The following is a 20,324-nucleotide window of genomic DNA, read 5'->3' as shown; positions in this document are numbered from 1 at the left end:
ATGTGGGTCCAAATCTGACAGGTGACCCCACAACCCTGTCACATGGCTAAATATTTGGAACCTATCCAAATAGAGGCATGAATCACTGGGAGTGTCAGCATCTGAAGAGAAAGGATGAGAAAACTTGTCTGATGAAAAATTGATATATCAGGGGAACATTTAGCCGCTATTTAAAGCCAAACTTGCAGGAGGTAGGGTGAGCTGTGGGATTGTGACAAGTCTGTAGATGGGGGAACCCTGCCCAACAGGAAAAGTGTTGAAGTGGGATAATACATTGGAGATAATGGGAGGGACCCCTAATAAGGCCTTGTTCGGAGGAAACCTGATGTAGTATGTTGCCTAAATAGGAACATATTTCCTGAGAAGGATGACAGCTGGGAGGCCTAGCTGACTGGGTGAAGCTGGCTGGAGCTGTGAGATGCCAAACCAGTCCTGTGCTGTAGAAGACAAATCAAAAACTGATAAAAACACCTCAGTGCAATTATTCAGAAATCCTTCTAGTCATCATTTCTTTCATTTTTCTGTAGTAACCCTGAGTATGAACGGTATGCCAAGATGTGGGTCCCAGGGCAGCATTTCCTAGAGACCAAAGCTACACCCCACTGTTGATTATCAATGAGGCTTAAACATGTCTGGGATTGCTAGTGGTCTCGTTCAGAAGGGATGTGAAAAAGCAGTTCAATCTAGATTGCCTCTTTTGCGGTGGGACAAAGTCTGTTTTGCATATTGTCTTTCCCCTTTTCATAATGGTTTGGTAGGCTGAAGAGCGATGGTCTGAAGGTTTGCCTGGAAAGATGCCAGAGGTTAAGCGGAATTCTAAACCTTCCTGCCATCAACGCTCTTGTTCTACTCAGAAATCTTTCACCGGCTGGACCACTGAACGGGGTTGGACTGTATGGGAGGGCATTGAGAAATGATTTAAAATAGAGTTCCATAGCATTTTCAACATGAAATGAACATTGCTTTCTGACATTATCCAAAGCAATTGGGGAAGTAATTTAAAATACAATGCCATTGGCTTCCTGTGCACAAAATGCATTTCACTAGCAAAGTAAATTAAAACCCCATGTTTTAGCAGGTGCATTGTATCACTGTAAAACAACTGGACATTTGAACTTGTATACAAGATTTCACAGTTTTCAGAGGATAACTAAACATTTGGCCTGTGGAAACAATATTTATATAAATAGAGATGTTCTGAGAACAGCCATACTATTCTAGTGGGATGAGAAGGAGATTAGTTTATCCATTCAAATTACCAAGAAAAGGATGCCAATAAAAATGTACCCTGCTATCTTCTAATAACATCATGCAGAAAATAAAGGACTCTGTATTAAGTATACTCCAAAGGTCAAGTAGGTTTGGGGGAGCTTTGCTTTCTCTACCTTGAGAGAATTATATTTTGATGTTTCTTGGATTGATAATTGAACCAATATTTAGTAATCTGTCTGTATTTCACAAACATGCTTACACTAGAAGCCAACAGAATCAAATACACATAGGAGAATCCGACAGAAATGAACAAAAATGTAATTGAATGTGATGTACATTCTCCCTGATCCCAACACTTGTTAATGACTTGTGAGAAAATACAGCCAAATGTTCATGTGAAATTTGCTCTGAGCCCAACACTTGTCGTTGATGTTGTAGAAAATCAAAAGTTCGTTGAAATGTCTATTGCTGATGAAAATATTTAGGCGATGTGGAAGCCAACAAGCGACAGTAAGTAAAAGTATATTGTCTATTGTGCTCTAGAATAGATGCATACATTTTACATGAATGGATGTTTGTGTGCATTGAGTGAGAAGAATCAGTCAGGTGAATTTCTTTTCTGTAGCCCACCTGCCTGTGATTGTACAATACTGTGAGGGACTACCCCAATATAAGGTTGATTTGAGTTGCTATTTTAAATAAAACTTTAAAAGATCAAATATCGACTATTTCTTAACCCAGAATTTTGATGTGGGATTGTGTAATAGGGGGTGGTACACTAAGGGAACCATATCCATACAGCAAACCTTTAAAGCTAAGATATTCAATAAATCATTCTACACAACCTATAACCATGGGTCCCCTGCGAAGCTCAAATAGTGGTGGTGGCTGCAGGAGTAGAACACTGAGACGGTACTGCACAAGCATGGCAGGTGGAACCAGCCTTGCCCACACTAGCGAGCGGGACGGACGCTACCATCCTAGACTGCCAGAGCTGTGACTCTCAGCCAGTGGTAGAAGTGTACCATAAAAAGTAGTGGGACTATGACACCAGCAAGGGACAGAGTAGGCTGGAAAGGAGCAACATGCAATACATTTTCCATTGATTGCAACCATGCTGGTTGACAGCCAATTGAGTTGAAACATATTTCAGTTTAACTGTAACTGCTTTTTGGGTGGTAAAGTAGAGAAGTGTGATTTAACTTCACAAAGAACAGTTCCGGGATGGTGAAACGGTTACAAAATGTAGTGGAACTGTTAACAGTAGCAAATATAAGCAGTGGAACGCCGCTCCCGACTGTTCCCGCTCACTTCGACCACTGCTCTCAGTAGTTCCTACTGATTGTTCTGTGTCCTGCCTTTTATTGAAAGCCGTCTTCAAAAATATAGACAGGAATTACACAAGTAACAGGTCGTTCGAGATTGTGCAAATTAAGTTTATAGATCAGAGAAGTGGGAATGGTTTTAAAATCAAAGTCCAATGCCAAAAAGATCAAATGTATTGGAAACGTCATGGAAATACCTGCAAACCCTCCTAGTGCCCTGTGGTGGGAGCCTGCCGTGCCCCTCTCCCCCTAGAAGCCTGGAATACACCACAGTAAGTCTGCAAGTACCCCTCCCATTTGAAGAAAAGCTCAGACTCTGTGAAGTGCCTAACGACTTCATCATACATTGGGAGGATTCTATTGGCCTACATGCATATCTAGCAAGTACTGAAGTCAGGCAGTAAACTTGCAGACCTTCACGGCGCAAAAATAGGATTTTCTGTTAAGGAAGGATAAGGAGCGCACAGAATTTGCATTGGGAACCAAGTGCATTCATCCTGAAAAGCCATTTTGAGTTTTCAAACGAGGCTGCTGTCGGTTGATGAACTGTTTTAAAGTTGTTTTATTCTAAATGACAGATGGTTCTCAGACAAGTCAACCTGCTCCATTACTTTCGGGAGATGCAAGTCATACCATGTATTTTGGTTGCATTCGGTGACTTGTAGCCCTGAGGTTTTTGTGGGAAATCCAGGACTACAAGTTCCAAAGAACAAACAGCACTGTACTAGACTCTCATACATGGTGCGGGTTGATACGCATGGGCTCCTCCATTTTTCATTTTTTGAGTGTTATCGAGTAGTTCTGCCTGTATCATTAAAAAGCTATAGGTTCAGGAAAGGGTAGAAATTGGTTTGCAAAAGTAAACGAGGAAAGTCCAGAAACAGCACTGGGAATCACAGAGGCAGCAAGCACTTTAATGACAAACAGTGATGGATTCCATGCATGGGCACTTAGCATCAATTACCTCTGGAGGGAGACAATGGCTGCCTGCTCGTTCTCATTTTCTGCTTGGGTGGTACCCAGAAACTGCCAGGCCTGAATAGTGATGACAATAATAACAATCGACATATAGGTTTAATTGTAAGGAACTGATTGCAATTGCTATTTAATGGAAGACAAAACTTACATATAGTTCATGGAGTAGTCTATAGTCTATGCAGGAGTCACATTTCTTGAAGAAAACATTATGAAAATGGTGGATAGTTTTGCGTTGTTAGAATGCATCAGAATTTAATCAAACACACTAGAAAAGATGGATTGTTCTTGTTAGTTTCTTGCCAAAAATAACTGTATTATGGATTTATAGACTTTGCGCCAGAAAAGAGAAGACACTCTCACACTCTTTGATCGACTGCTCTCAAACTCCAGGACCCATGGAATGGTTACATTCTATTTCTCTTTGCTAAGAGAATAAAAACATGCTTTTTTTCTCATTATGCAACAGTCCAAGATAGGATTATGCAAGCATGCGCTCCACCTCAACCTGCTCTGTTAACTCAAAGTTTGTGTTCTGTTTGTCATGTGCACAATATAAAACACAGAAATTGAATGTCTGTAAAAAATTAGAACTGCTAATAGAATGAAACTGGGGTGTGATGATGTCTTGCCTTGATGTGGTTAGTGCTATTACATGTGGAGTATTGGAAATAACAGTAAGGCAGTAGCATCATGGCGGTACATGGACAGTCGTATTGGTGTCCAGCCCTGGATAGCAACACCAATAGGCCACCTGCGGCCAGGTCTCACTTCCATATCCAGCACCCTTTGATCATTGAGGAAGGAAGTGGAGGGTCCTGAGCATGCTATGGGGCCTTCAGTGGCCGCTTGAGCCTCTGTTGACCCATTCCATGCTGGCTTACCAGCACTAGAAGTGTAGTTTATGTTAGAACTGCTGGATAAAGGCCTCTATGACGCTATTGACCGTGGTGGTCAAGTTAAACACAGTGATGTTGATATCAAACAACCGCAAAATACTGAACCGAATGCAAATAAAATAGTGGTTTGCAGGGTCAGGTAACATTATACGTTATATTTGTGGCGGGTTGATAGCTCACGGGCAACGTGTTTGTCTTGGAAGCAAGACAAAGTAGAGCGACACAGGTTTGAATCCCGGTCCCAGGCTTAGAGACTGGTCTCCGATGTTAAGCGCGTAATAAAATATGAATTAATTAATATGTGAATGCAGAAACAGAAATCTCTGAGCGACTGCCTAAAACCAGTGGGTATATTCTGCCCTGATCTGGAGAGTGACACCACTTTGGCTGTATTGATGGTATGACTTTCTCATGACCCTGGACTCATCAAGCAAACAACTTCCTGGTTTGAAGTCCAAAAAAGCTAAAACTGATCAATCGACAGAATAGTCTAACACATCAATCTTTAACATAACCTTCAAACACCATAACTTTTGCATGAAATCTAAAATATGCTCTAGATAATTGAGGGGAATTTGCCTAGCCAAGTGCTGTGCTTGCATACACCCTTCATGTTTGGTCAGGGGTGGACTGTTGGACAGGGGACTCTAGAATTTTACTGGTTGGACTTTGCACCATCAGACTATTTTGTATGTGTACCCTGAGTTTTCACTCCTCTTACCCTGTCTCCCATACACCCGGTCTCCGTCCTTCCACTTTTTTTTTTATCATCCACATCCCTTTAACGTAAGGAAATTGTTATAAAACTTGCAGCATGTCGTTCCTCACTCTTAACAAACATTGGGCCTCATTATAACCTTGCAGGTTAACCTTGCCAGTTTGGAATCAAAAGTGCCAGTAAGCTTACCAGCACCGTTGTTTCTGGACCGGCAAAGTATAAGTCAGCCAGGCGGGCGCTCTCCAGCCCGGCAGGTCTGACTTGCCGGGTGGAATGGTACCCGCCAGTAGAGTTTCACGGAAGCACTGGCACCGTTATTAATGGTGCTGGTGCTTCTGTGGTCCCCACTCGGGAATGGGGAACACCATTTTACTGGCGCCTGACTTCCTGCCTGCTGGGGTTGTAATCCCCTGGCGTTACCGGCAGGTTAGGCGATGGTAAATATTTATGGGTCTGGCGACAACCTGCCGGTTTTACTGGCACAGTTACCGCCAGACCCGTAATGAGGCCCATTATCTCACTAATGCCTGTATGGAGCTAATGTGCTTTCAAATTGGGCTATTTTGTTCAAATGCCCTTGTGGAAGAATCCCCAAACCTACTAAGAGAGGTTGGGCTTGCATGCATTGTGTAATATATGTCCATTTTCAAAACCATTTCCAGGGCCTCATTTGGTTCCCACACCACCTCTGGGTTTGGCCAGCTTCCTGTGCTGAACGTGATAGGTGGCTATAAGGGTGACACAGAGGACTATTGCTGCTGCACTAACTCAATGGAAATGATGAAAACAACCCAAAACATCCCCTTTTTTCTGCTGCCTGACATCCAGGTCTGGCTCTCTGCTATAACCATCAGGGACTTCACACCCCAGCTGGCCACCTGTGCCAGCCTCGTCCCTTAGGTTCAACATTGACACACAGCGCTCCTTCAAACAGCACATAGCAAGCAATACACAAAATGGTCTGGTACCAACTTTATCTCTTGTGGAAAATGCATCCCATCATCCCAGAAATCAGCCTCAGATCTACTGTCCAAGCTATGGTCCTCTCCATCCCAGATGGTGGTAAGGTCCTTTTGGAAGGCTTTCAGGTGAGTACCCTGGCACCCTTGAGATGTGTCCTGCATACTGCAGACCCACTCCTCAAAGGACTGGGAAACTTCAACCACATCACCTGACCCTCATCATACTGCCCCAGCTTTCCACTGCAAGCCTGTATCATATTCAAATCCTACTGCATCATCTACACGGCTGACACCCTGAAGTCCCCAAGCTACCTCACTGGGAAACTAAGCATCTCAGGAGGCCTATGATCCACCAGAATGATAGACATGTGCAGGCTTGAACTCGCCGGTGCAGGAAGGCAATAACCAGACGACAGGCCTTCTCTGTCTACGCCCCAAGACTCTGGAACCTCCCCCCAGTCAACATCAGACTTGCCTGCTCGCTCTTCCAGTTCAGGAAGGCGCTGAAGACCCACCTCTTCAAGGAATGGCTCCTCCCTAACACCTAGGTCCACACACTCACAACTCCCCAACCTATGTGAGACTGGGTGATCTGCTCCCCACTGTTTCATCCTCTGGTTGTTTGTGGATCCCTTGTTGCCAAATTTGCCTGCCTTTCCCCTCCTCTGTTTTCAGTTCACCGCTCCCTGTTTCTCTGCTTCCTTCACTGTCTACTTTCCCCCTATGACTTAAAAGTGTTCCTTTGCTTCCTTAAGCTAGGTTTGCACTCAATAAATACCCTCAGTATAATACATAATAATAGCAGGCTTTGTTGTATAAGAGTGAGACCTCTGTTTGGGGAAAGGTGGTTCCATATGGCAAGTAGTGCAATGTTGCTGTTATATTTGACTGACTAAGCTCTGGGCGCTTTTGCAGCAGTCAATGTTTAACCAGCGCATTAAGTCCACGACACTCCTGTTGGGCGATGTTCATGTGAGGATCGAAGGCTTCTTCGCACGGAGTAGCAAGTACCTAAAGCCCGCAATCTCTCCTTGGGCCAGAAGCAGGTTTATGTTAGCTGTTGTTCAAATTGGTCGGTTTTAAATTCATTTATGATGCAGTATTTTCTATGATTATAATTCTGGAGCTGTGTCTTCTTTTTCAATGTATGGATATTGCTGAATTTCAAATTGATTCAATAAAATGTGTCAATTAGGTTGAGGGAAAAGCTAATGACAGAAATTCAGATGGTGAGGGGATGAAACATCAATGGTATCAGTATAGTGAACTTCAAAATTGCAGAATAGAAAACCTCCAACTCTTACAACTTCACAATTACTCACTCTATTTATTTATTTGTTTATTTATTTATTTATTTATTTATTTGTATCACTCAAGCTACACCCAGGCATTCGAGCACTGTCAAACTATATTAGGAACAGTTACAATACAGAAAGCAAATACAATAAACACTCTTTTATACCGAAATTCATTCACTGGAATGTTCTATTTGCCAGCACCTCTCACTGATCGTAATAGTACTGTTCCATTATCGAGAATAACAAAGACTGGAGGCTAGATAACTTAGATTCTGGATGGCAGAATGCAGGTAAACAAAACAGAAGGCCAGGAAACTCTGCTATCTTGCCTTTTGGCTCTATCAGCCCTCTGCCACCTCGAAAATCAACATTCGGTAATCTGGTATATTTCATTTTCAGGCACCATTGGAACCTGAATGATGCAATACAACTACCAATGAGATCACAGTTTATTATTTGAATACCATTGCCATCTGCTGAGAAAAAGGAAATTCAATCCTAGCAGGTGGAAAAAAAAACATGGTAAACAATATTGTATTTAGGAAAGTTCCAAAATACAAGGTAATATGAAGTGTAGATCAACAGAAAATCCCTTCGAGATGCCAACTGCAGACCCCGAACAGAGTGCTGGTGAGGCAGAGGATTTTGAAGATTTTGCAAACTACAGCTAAACAGGTTCCATACTTCCTCTTGCTTCAACGAGCTCCCAATTTGCCCTGACAACATATGGGCTTGTGTTGTCTCACTTTCTGGAATATGCTCTCTTTGCATCACTAAGGGACTTCTCTCCATCACCACTCTCTCCATTTCTTCTTTGCCGCTAAACTCTCTTTTTTCTCCTACCACTTTCTCCACCGTTCTGTCAGGGCTGACAGTATGCCGTTGGCCTGCCGTGCAAACCTCGATGTGCCTGCCACCCGTGTATCGGGTTGGGCCTAATATAAAGGAGAAAAAGCCAGCATGTCTATTCACGTCTCTTTATTTAACATACTACCTTCCCTTTCCTGTCCCTTGTCACTTCCCTTGTCCAGCCCGCACCCCAACTCATCCCTCCAACGTAATGAGGCCAACGGGTCTCGTTTCACCATGACACCTCCCCCTTCTTAAACACGAAGTGGGCATCAGTCCATTTCTTCAATAAGTCTTATGGGCTTTATCTTGACCCTCACAGCCAGCCCTGTGGCCTTGTCACTCTTGCATTCCCTTGTAGAGGTTTGTAGAAAGTCCTCCGTCATGCCCCTCTCTGCTTCCAATGCCTCACTGTCTCCCATATATAACTCGTCAGATTCTCCTTGTGACTCTTCATCAGTGCAGCTCTCCCCTGCCTGTCATCCTGCACTTTCTGGAAGTGGGAAACATTGCGTGTGATGGACCACCCTTCCCCGTCACTCGCTGGTATCATAGTTCCTTTCCGGCATGACACTGTGAGGGTTCTGGGAAAGAACATGGAGTCTTCCTTCCTCTGTTTTGTCTACTTTACAAGGAGACAGTCCCCAACATTCAGGGTGGACTCCTTGGCACCTCTCTTGATGTCTGCCACTTCTTTCATTGTCTATTTGGCACCTGCGTCTCATGGTCGTCATGCCGTTCCAAGCCATTGCCTGTGTTGTGCGGGAGCTGTGTCCTCATCGGCGGCCAAACATAAGGTCAGCTAGACATTGCCCATGGAGCAATGTGGGGTCTGTCTGTATTCTCTTAGGAATTGATACAGAACTTGTTCAAACAGTTTGCCAGTGACTTGGCTGATCTGTAGGGTTCTTTTGATGCTATACCTGAACCGCTCCGCCATGCCATTAGCCTGAGGCCAGAATGGAGTTATTTTGCGATGTTTGAACCCCATGTATTCCACAAAATTTGCAAAGTCATGATTCGTGAATGGTGGACCATTGTCCGATCTGATGACCTTTGGGATGCAATAGGCAGTGATATTCAATCCAGCGCAGGGAACACCACCGTGGCCGCAGTGGGGGGTATCATCTGAACTTCAGGGAAATGTGAGTATTCATCAATCAATGTAAGTACTTTGGAACCATCTCTAATGGGACCAAAGAAGTCAATTGCCAGTTCCACCCAGACACCCTGTGGCAGGCAGGACATCTGCAATGGGTGAGGCTTTGGCGGATGGGAAACTGCTCTGCATATGGCACAATTCTGCAGTCTGTTTTCTACCCTGCTGGCTGTCAAGTTGGGGAAGCCATACTTTTTGGCAGAGCAGCTACTTTGTTGACGCTGTGCCTCTATGACCCACATGAGCAAGGTCAATCACTCTTTGGCAGAGTGACCGGGGTAGTATGATTTTACATCCTTTGAGGATGATGTCTTCCGTGACGGTGAGTTCTTTTTGGACTAGCCACAAGCTTTGTATGTCATCCTGAACTGGTTGTTCCAGGTGTTTGGCCACGTCCTCAGCATGTCTCTATCTCCCCTCTTGGATGGATTGAGCAATGATGTTGAGGGCCTGATCCGGCTCGGATTCCTGCTGGAGCGTCGTTCAAGGGATCGGGAACGGCTTCATTTCATGTATGACGTAGTTCAGGTATGCTTAAGCTATCAAGGGTACTTGTTGGGTGGCCTTCTGCGGGTGACGTTACAAGTAGTCAGCCAGGTTCTTGTCTTTCCAGGCCTGTGGTGTATTGTGAATTTATAATCCTGTAACCAGAGACATTATGACGCTATGCCTGGTGGCATCCAAGTCTTTCGGCTGCTGTAAATTGTGAGAAGGTCTTGGTGGGCTGTGATGTTGGTAAAAGCCTTGCAGTGTAGAGGTGGAGACAAGTACCCTCACTCAAAGCTCTGCACCCATACTGCCTATATGTTGGGAGCCAGAGTGTGAGACACTTGCAGTGCCAGTGAAAATACCTATACCGAAAAGAATCCTGGAAGTAAGGTGCCCATTGAGGAAACCATATATGCAATCACGACAATACGATGGTCATTTGAATGAAATTCCAGAGGAAGTGTGAAAATGAGCAAGAGAGAAGATTGGTCATAATCACATCCAGAAAAGAGGCTGAAGACCATAAACATTCTATAGGATCTAAGAAGGAGTTGTTAAAGATGAGCAACATTTCGGGCTCAAGATTAGATGTTCATGCTACAGAAACAATGAAGAAAATGGCAAGTCATTTTACAATTGTACATACGCAGTAACGCAAGCAGATAAAGTATTCTTAAAGGCTGGCTATGAAGTGAATAGATTGCGGTGATGCACCAACGTTTATGCATAGGAATGCATGAAATATGGATGTTCCATAACGCACTTTAGCAGATCTTGGACCTAGTGAATAGAAAGGCTTTTTCAGTGTGGCGCAATTGGAAAATCACTTCATTACGGTGGTAAATTCAAGAAAGGCTTGGCTGGCCCAGTACCAGGAAGGCAAGGCCACTGTCAGCTTGAATGTTCATGCAGTAGCTACAAAACGTGTGAGTACGTGTCCGAGGTGAAGTACAAGAACATTGAAGACGTCAGAGGTTCATCATTTAATAGTATTTCAAATACAGAAAAGCTCTGAAACATGGTCTCTAGTTACATGGTCGGATGAAAATAGATACTGAGTTAAGCTACATTGAAACCAAGAGACAAAGTATGGCTATTACTCCCTTTTATTCTCAGGCATGAAGGAACATTTCCAAGGCCATGTTCAAAGGCTAATTGACTGGCAGATGGCAAGAGTGATGATAGATGGCAGGCTAATTAGGTGGGAAGCTATGGTCATGACCAGCCCACCAGCACCTGGGTGCCAGCCTGCGTGCTGCTAGCATGTGTGGAATATTACAGAGGGATACAAGGGTGCCAACCAATTCTAGAGGGCCATATAATAGAGAGCCCTATAGTTTGTATAACCAATAGGACGTTATGTATTTGATGACGTTCATGGTGACTTGCACTAGAGGAGAGCTTAGTTGCTCTACTGATGTTAGAGACCCAATCACTTTACAAGCAAGTATGGAACATATACCTAGATGTTTACTCTAAGCCAATCACTTTCCCAAGTCGGTTGTTGTAGTTTGCCACATTAATGTCAATGATGATGAGTTTTTACTATATAAGCTATGTTTTTTATGAAACTCGCTGAGTGAAAAGATCGAGCGGATATTCGTTGATGTTTGTTATACTCCCAGTTTTAGACAATTGATATTAAAACAAGACATACTTTTCCAATTTACAGGGTCAGTCTGATTATTGATGTTTGAGTATATTCTGCATCCCCATCTATCTCAAAGTATTGCTACCTCATCTTAAAGGGCCTAGTGTTGGGTACACGGGTTCACCATATAGGAAGAAGTTGAATTACTCACATGCCCAGACCACCGCTAGGCTCTCCTTCTCGTCCTAGGAGTATTTTTGTTCCGTGTCTGTAAGGCTGCGGCTCAGGTAGGCGACCACTTTTTTGACGGTTGGCTTCTTCGGGTCAAATTGCAACAGAATCGCTACGAGCCCCACCGGACTGGCATCCAGTGCTACCTCCATGTTCTTAGTGGAGCTGAAGTTAGCCATGTCAGCTGCCACTGCAATTTTTGATCGGATGTCCTCAAAACTGACCTGACACTCTGGTGACCAGATGAATATCTGCTCCTCTCTGGTGACCTCCCGGAGATGTGCACTGATGGTGGCGTAGTTTTCCAAGTATCTGGCAAAGCAGCTGGCTAATCCAAGGAATGACTCGAGGTCGGAGACAGTGGTAGGTCTGGATGCTTCAGTCAGAGCCACCACTTTTTCAGGGTCAGGCCTCATCCCTTGCTCTGAACAAATGTGGGCAAATAATTTTACTGTGTGTTTTCTGAATTCTTACTTGTCTTTGTTCAATATTACTCTGGTGGCTTCCAATGCCATACAGACATGGGTTAGAGTGCCATCATGTTCACTAAGCGATTTGCTGACGATTTGCTTGCACAAGACGAGGATGTTATCGCTGTAATTCAGGCAATTTAGTATGTGCTTTATGATCTGGTGTATTTCATCCTGGAAGATTTCCCCTGCTGATGAGATCCCAAAATTAAGTCTTTTGTACCAGAATAAGCCCATGTGTGCTACAAAGTTTGTAATGTAGCGGGATTCCGGCAGGGACGTCATTTCACCAAAATACCAGGGGTAGCAGAAGTGACATCACACGACCCTTGATCCCTGATGACATCACAGGTAGTGATGTCATTTGACCCCACCCCGAAGTGATATCGCGAGAAGCGATGGTACACTACCTTTCACCCGTGGAGAAAACAGGAAATGGCATCACATAGCATTGTACACTACGAAAAATATGGTTACGATATCACTATAATCTGATGTACATGTCATACCTGGATGGATCGCCATATGTATCGTTAAGATCAGTGTGTATAGGCCCATATTACCAAATTACTGTGATTGAAAGCAGACGTCCATGACCAAATTATAATGATGTGTTATTATATAGCACTTACGCTTAAGCGCTTTACATAGAAGAACTATACACCCAATATCACCAAACCTGTGTTGGTACCCATTTATCGACTTCAGAAGGATGAAAGGCTGAGTTGAGGCGTTTGAGAACAGACTAAATCAGTGACTCACCCCCTGAAGTGTGCCTGAAATAAACCTTTAATGAGCCTAGCTTTTATTGTATAGAATTCCAGAAAGACACATTTTTGGCATTCCTATTCTTTCTTATTTAGGTTAGGTTCAGTGCTGAAAGTGTTAGACTTGTGGCCCCCGTGTTCTTATTTTTCTTCTTTTTTTAAGGGGCCTGAACAAGAAAGCTAGCCACTCCTGAATTAAAGAGCCACATGGTGCTGGCTACAGGCCAGGAGCTTGCATTCCAAAAAAAGACTTAAAAAAAAAAAAAATACAGGTCGCAAGGGAGACCACAGAGGTCGCAAGGGAGACCTCAGAGGTCGCAGTTGCGACCTCTGGCGACCCCCAAATGACATCCCTGGATTCGGGGGCCAGTTCCAGCTGGTGGTATACCTTACTAAGATCAAGCTTGGAAAACACTGTGGTGCCCTTAAGGAGGTGGATCATGTCAGTGATCCCGGCTGCCTGATGCCTTTCCCTCTGAATGGTTAAATTCGGTTAATTTGGCCTGCGCATGTCTACATACAGCATGTCATGTGCGTTATAATCTGGTGTATTTCATCCTGGAATATTTCCCTCATTGATGAGATGCCAAAATTAAGTCTTTTGTACCGGACTAAGCCCATGTGTTTTATAAAGGTTGTAATGTAGCTGGATTCAGGGGCCAGTTCCAGCTCGTGGTATCCCTTACTAAGATCAAGCTTGGAAAAGACTGTGACGCTGTTAAGGAGGTGGATCATGTCAGTGATCTGGGGTGCCTGATGCCTTTCCCTCTGAATGGCTTCATTTGGCCTGCTCATGTCTATGCACAGATGGATGGAACCTTCTAGTGAATTCTTTGGCACCAGGACTAGAGACGCAGGGCGTCGGGCCACTCGCTCTATCAATGATTTTGAGGTCTAATAGTCGGCAGAGTTCTTCTTCGACCTGTTTTTGAATGTTGATGGGGATTCCCCTGTAGTGTTGAGCGACCGGTAGAGACTATCTATGATCAATCAAAGAGCCTGATGATTCACTCTCAGATTGTGAGCCTGTCACCATATATCTGATGTTCGGTCTTGGGTGGCGAGATGTCTTCCTTTCTGGAGACCTGTGTGGTTTCCTTTTGTGGTATTTGTCATATCCCCTTCTGTGGGTTTGTGTTGTCTGGGATCCCTAGTGCTTCTGCGTTCCTCCCTGGGATACCTCACCTGCTCCCTGTCAGCAAGGAATTTTGTGGCAGAGGTTGGGGAGCGTTTTTCCACACTACTTGGAAATGGTCCTCTCCACTGCATGCTGTGCGCTTCTGCCCCATAGCGGGGCCTACGCCTTCATGTGGGTATTCATAGCCACACCTGTAGTAGGTCATATTAGCTTTTCTGGTGTTTTCTCCATGCGTGGGTGACCATTTGTGGACCAACTCACGCTCTTTTCCAGGGGCCACCATTTTAATTTTTACTATGTTTTGGACTTGTAGGGAGATGGATGAGTCAGATCTGGCCATTGCCAGGATTTCATCCAGCAATCTTTGTTTCTGTAGAAGTTTTTTGTGAAACTCTGGTGACTCACACCCCCATAACACTTGGGACCTGAGTGCCTCATCATTGGAGTATCGGTGGAAAGCGCAATGTTTCATGCGGATGTATGCCACATGAGAAAGTTGTCAAGGTTTTCCTCTGGCTCCTGGGTTGTAGTGTGAAAGACATGCCATTTGTAGTTGACATTCGTGTGCGGTGCAAAGTACGTCACCATGGCCTCCTGGATTTCTTGGAACATCGCCTTCTCTTCATCTACCAGTTCATACAATAAGTCCTATACTGCCGCACCAATTGCCAGGGCCAACAAGTTATTTCTTCTCTCATCGTCCATGTACCCCACTGCCCCTATGTAGACCTGAAGCCTTTTGCCCATTGCGCCCATCTTGGGCCCAAGTTACTTGTGTCTGTTAAATAGAAGGCCACCGGGACTTGCCATGGTATGGCATCACCCTGGGCTATGTGAAATTTCTCTGAGGGACGTGTAGGCACAGTTGCTGGGATGTCCTCTGATGACATGGCTGTGTAGCCACACACTTCAATGGGTCCACAGGTATCAAGTGTGCATTCTATATGTAGTCTTGACTATGGTACTCAAAGGGCACATGTGGAGTGCCTGTGTACTGGTGTTGGAATAGCCAGAATGGGCCTGGGCCTCCTTTGGGCACATTGTTTGCACCCTTTACAACCATGGTGGGCGTGTGGTGAAAAACACAGGGTCTGGCACTGACCCCTGCTGCAGGCTTAGATGCTGTCTTTCTCGCGTCTGCGAGATCCCTGATGCAGGAGCAGGGCTGTTCGATGTCGGCTGCGCTTTGCTTCCCCGCGAGTGGAGGGTGTAGCGGGCACCTGGAATTTCCTTGTGCGGGTTCTCCATGTGCAGCAATCACTGCACTGCGTGTTGCGAGCATGCATGCAGCTTCGAACCGCTGCTTACGTGTCCCTGGAAAACCGCCACCGCCCATCAGGATCGAGGGAGGGCATGTTGTTTCAGGAGTAGGCGCTGCGCCTGGATACTAGTGGGAATGGGAACCCCTTGTCGCCAATGTCAGCGCCCTGCAAACCTTGATGTGCCCGCCAACCGTGTATCGGGTCGGGCCCAAGATAAAGGAGACAGAGCCAGCACGTCTATTCATGTCTCTTTATTTTAACATATTACCTTCTTTTTCCTATCCCTCGTCACTTCCCTTGTCCCGCCACGCACCCCAACTCGTCCCTCCCACATAATGAGGCCAACGGGTCTCGTTTCACCATGACACCTGCTTCTGCCAGTCTCTTCCTTTTACCTCCTCCTACACCACCAAATGCTCCTGCACTGCCAACTCCTCCTGCTCCACCAACTCCTCCCCTTTCCTCACTCCTCCTGCTAGCTTCAATACCTCTTCTGCTCCTCCTCCCAGTGCACTGCTACTATGAAATCTAACACCAGATTTGTCCTGTGTGGGCTTTTATAGCGTTTTCTTCCCTCCCCGTGAGTTTGGCTTAGAATACTTATTTGCAGCTGAGAGTAGTCATTTTTCTGGTTACGTAATTGATTAACTCACCAGAACATCCTCTACCCAGGTGTACCTGTGTTTACTTTCCCTGTTTCTTCTCACAAGTGGGCCAAGACTTTGAAAGGATTGTCTGCATCTTTGAATTTGCTGGCTCACCCATGTGTGGGTGATGGGGACTCAAGTCTGATAAGCACTACATGGTTCCTTCAGCACAGGGGTGGAAAGCCTGGCACAATCAGAGTGCAACTGGGTAAGCTACAATGGTATATTAACATGCCCAATCACTGCAGGTCCAGCTGTACTGGCCACGCAGATTTCTGTGCAAACTCCTGAGCCTCATTCTTTAAAGAGCCAGTAGTGGACCTGTATGTCATGTGGAAGCCCTCTGAACCAGCCTCCCCGTGTTGTTGGGGGGTACAGGGGATCTGCCCCATGCTACCTCTGAGTTCACGTCATGGGTGGTGAGGTCTAGCCCACCCCCACACACCTGCCCAAACACCCCCACACTCACTCCCCACACACACCCACACTTTAAGGGCCACTAGGAACATTGGGCTTCATTACAAGTCCAGCGGTAACCCTGTCCATGCTACCGGCAGGTTGCCTTCGGACTCGTAATAATTTACTGGTGCCTGACTTCCCGGTGCCACCGGCTCATTACGAGTGCAGTAGCACGGGAAGTCAGGCGCCGGTAGATTGTAGGTCCCCTTTCCCATAGGACTCTATGGGAGTGGGGACACGGAAGCACCAGCACCGTTGCTAACCGTGCCTGCGCTTCTGTGAAGTGTTTGCCTACCGTGGCCGCTGCGCCCGGCAGGTTCAGACCTGTTTGGCAAAGCGGCCACGGCAGGCAAACATGTAGTTTACCGGTCCAGAAACAAGGGTGCTGGTGAACTTACCAGCACCCTTGTTTCCGGACCAGCAAACTTAGAGTGAGGCCCTGAGTCTTTCTTGAATCAACATAATCTTCTCAGTTTCATTTAAATTTGCTTGTTATGATATTTCCCATCAACATTCTTTAGCTAATCATTTACATGTATCTGCATTACACTTCTCGAGAGGCGACTAAGAGAAGGCAGAGAAAATCTTGCATTCAATTGCCATCTCATAATGCAACTGAAATATGACTTCCTTAATCCGCTGTCTTGGTATCATATTAGAAAGATACAACACTTCGAAAAAAGCAGTTTTTGCGCTAATAGCCATATGCAACAATGCTTTCTTTCTCCCTCCTCCCTTTTCTTATTGTCTTAGCCACTTTTAAAATGCATCTGTTGTCCCTTGACTGTGAGTATGATAAGGACTTCAATGCGCCTCATTACGAGTTTGGCGGTAGCCGTGCCCTTATTAAGGCTACGGATACTGCCAAACTCGCTACCGGCCCTGGCACCCGCGAATGGGCCATTACCGGCCCATTACGACATGAATGGACCGGTAATTGCCCATTCACGGGTGCCGGTATGTCCGGCCTCCCGATCCCATTCTGCCGCATAGGGCAGAATGGGGGTCGGGAGCATGGTTGCACAGGCACCGTTAATAGTGGTGCCGGTGCAATCACTAGTTTTGCTCGCAGGTGCCAGTCTGCACGCATTGTCAGACCACGCGTGCAGTCTGGCACCGGCAAGCAGAGCACGTAATGTGGGGGAGCGGTAACAACGACGCCGGTAGCAATAGCGGCGCCGTTGTTGCCTTTCCGCCACATTCATAATGAAGCCCAATGAATCACTATTTAAGAACTAGTCCTCTATGGCATGATGTTCATCATTACTTGCAGACTGTTGCGAAATTTAGGAAATTAGAGATTACCCCATGGACGTGGGTCACGCTGAATTAAAAAAGAATACAGTGCATGACCACCAATGCAGGTCCAAGTCCTTTTCCTCGCTGGCATGGGCAGGAGCTTGGACTCTACATTTTAAGTAGGAAGCTATGGCAGTGGGTCAAGATGTCACAGCCGCAACAGCACATTCCAACCTACCAGAGTGTTATAGGCTTGAGAAAGGAGTGGGGCAGGTTGATGTAGTCGGTGGAAGGGGACAGAAAAGCATTCAAATGGAGGGGGATATAAATAAAGGGTCTCTGGGGGTTTCCCCACAGGGTAAGCAAGGAGAAATAATGAGTTCTTCAGGGGTGTCTGCTGTCAAATAGGGAACACAGCCACCCCACTCCCTTGCCAGAGGGTAGAGTGGACAGAACAAATCGCAGACCCAGACAGGGGCTGCAGGGAACAGCAAAAGGGTGACAAAAGGACAAGGCGGGAATGTTGCTGTACTGGGAGGATAGAGAATGACAGGGAGATGAGCTTGCTCAGATGAAAAGGAGCGTCAAGAGGGGGTCAAGATGACAGCTGCCCTTCTGCGGTACGAAAGGCCACGAGAAAGACAACAGCTCTAAGATGGCCCAGATCCTCAAGCTGCAGCTGGAGACAATAGTTTGAAATACATTTCTGTTCATTTTCCTCCATCTGAAAAGGAGCAGGGAAGCTGTGTAGGCTTCCATCCAATTGCAAATGATCTTAGAGGCTTTCTTCCACCAGGGGCTCTCATGAGCTCCTTTTCCTCCAATATTGACCTCCCATACTACTGTGATCCCCTCAAGAGTTCTTCAGAGTTTGCCCACACATACAGGTTCACTGAAATATGACAACCTGGCCATCTGTTCTCCATTTGCTAGCAATGGTGAAATCTAGCCAGCTGTTCAGTGCATCCTCAAAGAAAATGCATGGCAACATAAATAACATGCCATTCCATGGAGGCTACGTGCCAGATTCATGGAAACGTGCTGGATCCAGGATGCAACTGGGAATGTTCTTGCATACATATATTAAGTAGCAAGTGCGCCCTTTACTGACGTATGTGTCAGTCTCTATAATGAGAATGGAGGAAAGTGGTTGGCCCAGCACGAGTGTAGGTTCTCAGTGCGGATTGCTTAGTTGTCCCATTGCTAGCAATACTATTTGTATATGTCCACTTCTTTTTAAAGGGTGGGAATGTGAAAATCAAACATTGACGTTCTCATGCTTGGGGTGGGCTTGCCTAGCTTGGCCACAGTGATGCACGCAATGGGCTGAGGCGGGGCAGCTCAGCATTAAGGGAAACTGACGCAGAGACATGGCTTCTCTTCATCAATCAGGGAGTCGCTCCAGGATGCCCTTGTCCTTTCCACGAAACCCTCGCAAGGCACAACAATTTGGCGGTGGAAAAACCTGCATGCACAAAGAGATGTGTGCATGCAGTTTGTGGTTGCAGAATTGGTCCATTTACAAGCAGGGCTGATTTCGAGCACCTGTGCATGCACCTGTCACCTGGAAGTGAAAGATGTCTTCTCAGAATCGAGGACTGTGTGTATATGTTTTTTGTGTTTCTACAAATACAACTGGATTTTACTTTTCGGTGGGTCAATGAGCCCAGCTCTCAAATCTAGAATTTATCTTGTAACTATCAATAGGAAAACAACTGACACTTTTGCAAAATCGTTCCGTGAGGAAAAATCATCTATTGCTTCCTAGGTCTCTCCCTGCTACCTTGATCAAAGTAGTCTGTTACAGCTCTCAATGTTAGTTCTAGCAAAAATAAAAGACCCATTAACAACGGTCCTTCCTAAGAACACCTCCAATCTCCAAACCTCAACACGATATTGAAGGCTGCAGGTGCATCCTATGGGAGATACCTACTCCACAAATAAACTCTAGAAAGGCCTTTGCCACAGCAGAGACTCAACATTTTTGCTAGCACTCTTTGTGCATGGCCACCGATCCTCTGTATTGTTCTCCAGCTGAACTTAATCAACTCACTCATGTCTGCTGGAAAAAAGCCCACCAGTGCAAAACCTGCCTAACTCCGGCCAGACCTGGGCCTAGTCACCTTCATAGAAGATGTCTCCTTCCCAATCAAGGCGCCTGCTGCCTCGCAGCTTGAGTGAGTACGGAGCAATACACAGGGCCAAATATACGTCCAGAGCTGCTGGATACACAAGGCCTGCGGTGGCCTCGAACCACCACGACCTGCATGACATCAAAGGAAGTGCTGGACTTTCGTGCTGGCACATGAAGTATTGTTGATTTCATTCTAGATTTATCATGCCCCCATCTTTGCTCTCGGTGGCTGGATCATGGGAGTCTTTGACATGGGATAAGACTGCATTTTGCACACTTGAACCCCAGGAGAGCCAATTCAACCACAAATCCTTCGCAGGTCGATAAATTGAGTACCATTAAGTGAGGTAAATATTTATTTCTATATTTAATTTATTACATTTGTAGAGCGCCTAAGCCTGAGGGCATCTCAAGCAATATAACAGCTGTTATTATAATCTGTAACATTAACAGCTCGTCACGAGGTCTGCCAATTCCCGAATGGATCTATGTGGCAGAGA

The 20,324-nt window shown here is 45.5% G+C and overlaps 1 protein-coding gene across 1 annotated transcript in view; it reads right to left on the bottom strand.

Moving 5' to 3' along the window:
* The window catches only part of PEX5L (peroxisomal biogenesis factor 5 like), a 1,467,323-nt gene that overhangs the window by 132,889 nt on the left and 1,314,110 nt on the right, over positions 1-20,324 (bottom strand). Inside the window, exon 10 of the mRNA XM_069618674.1 lies at positions 3,502-3,572. Coding sequence (XP_069474775.1) covers positions 3,502-3,572 — 71 coding nt within the window. The remainder of the gene's footprint in view (positions 1-3,501; positions 3,573-20,324) is intronic.

Source organism: Ambystoma mexicanum, chromosome 10 (assembly GCF_040938575.1).
Source record: "Ambystoma mexicanum isolate Mex_15411 chromosome 10, UKY_AmexF1_1, whole genome shotgun sequence".
Lineage (NCBI taxonomy): Eukaryota > Metazoa > Chordata > Amphibia > Caudata > Ambystomatidae > Ambystoma > Ambystoma mexicanum.
Note: the sequence above shows the minus strand (reverse complement) of the source record. Positions and strands in the feature narration are given on the sequence as shown.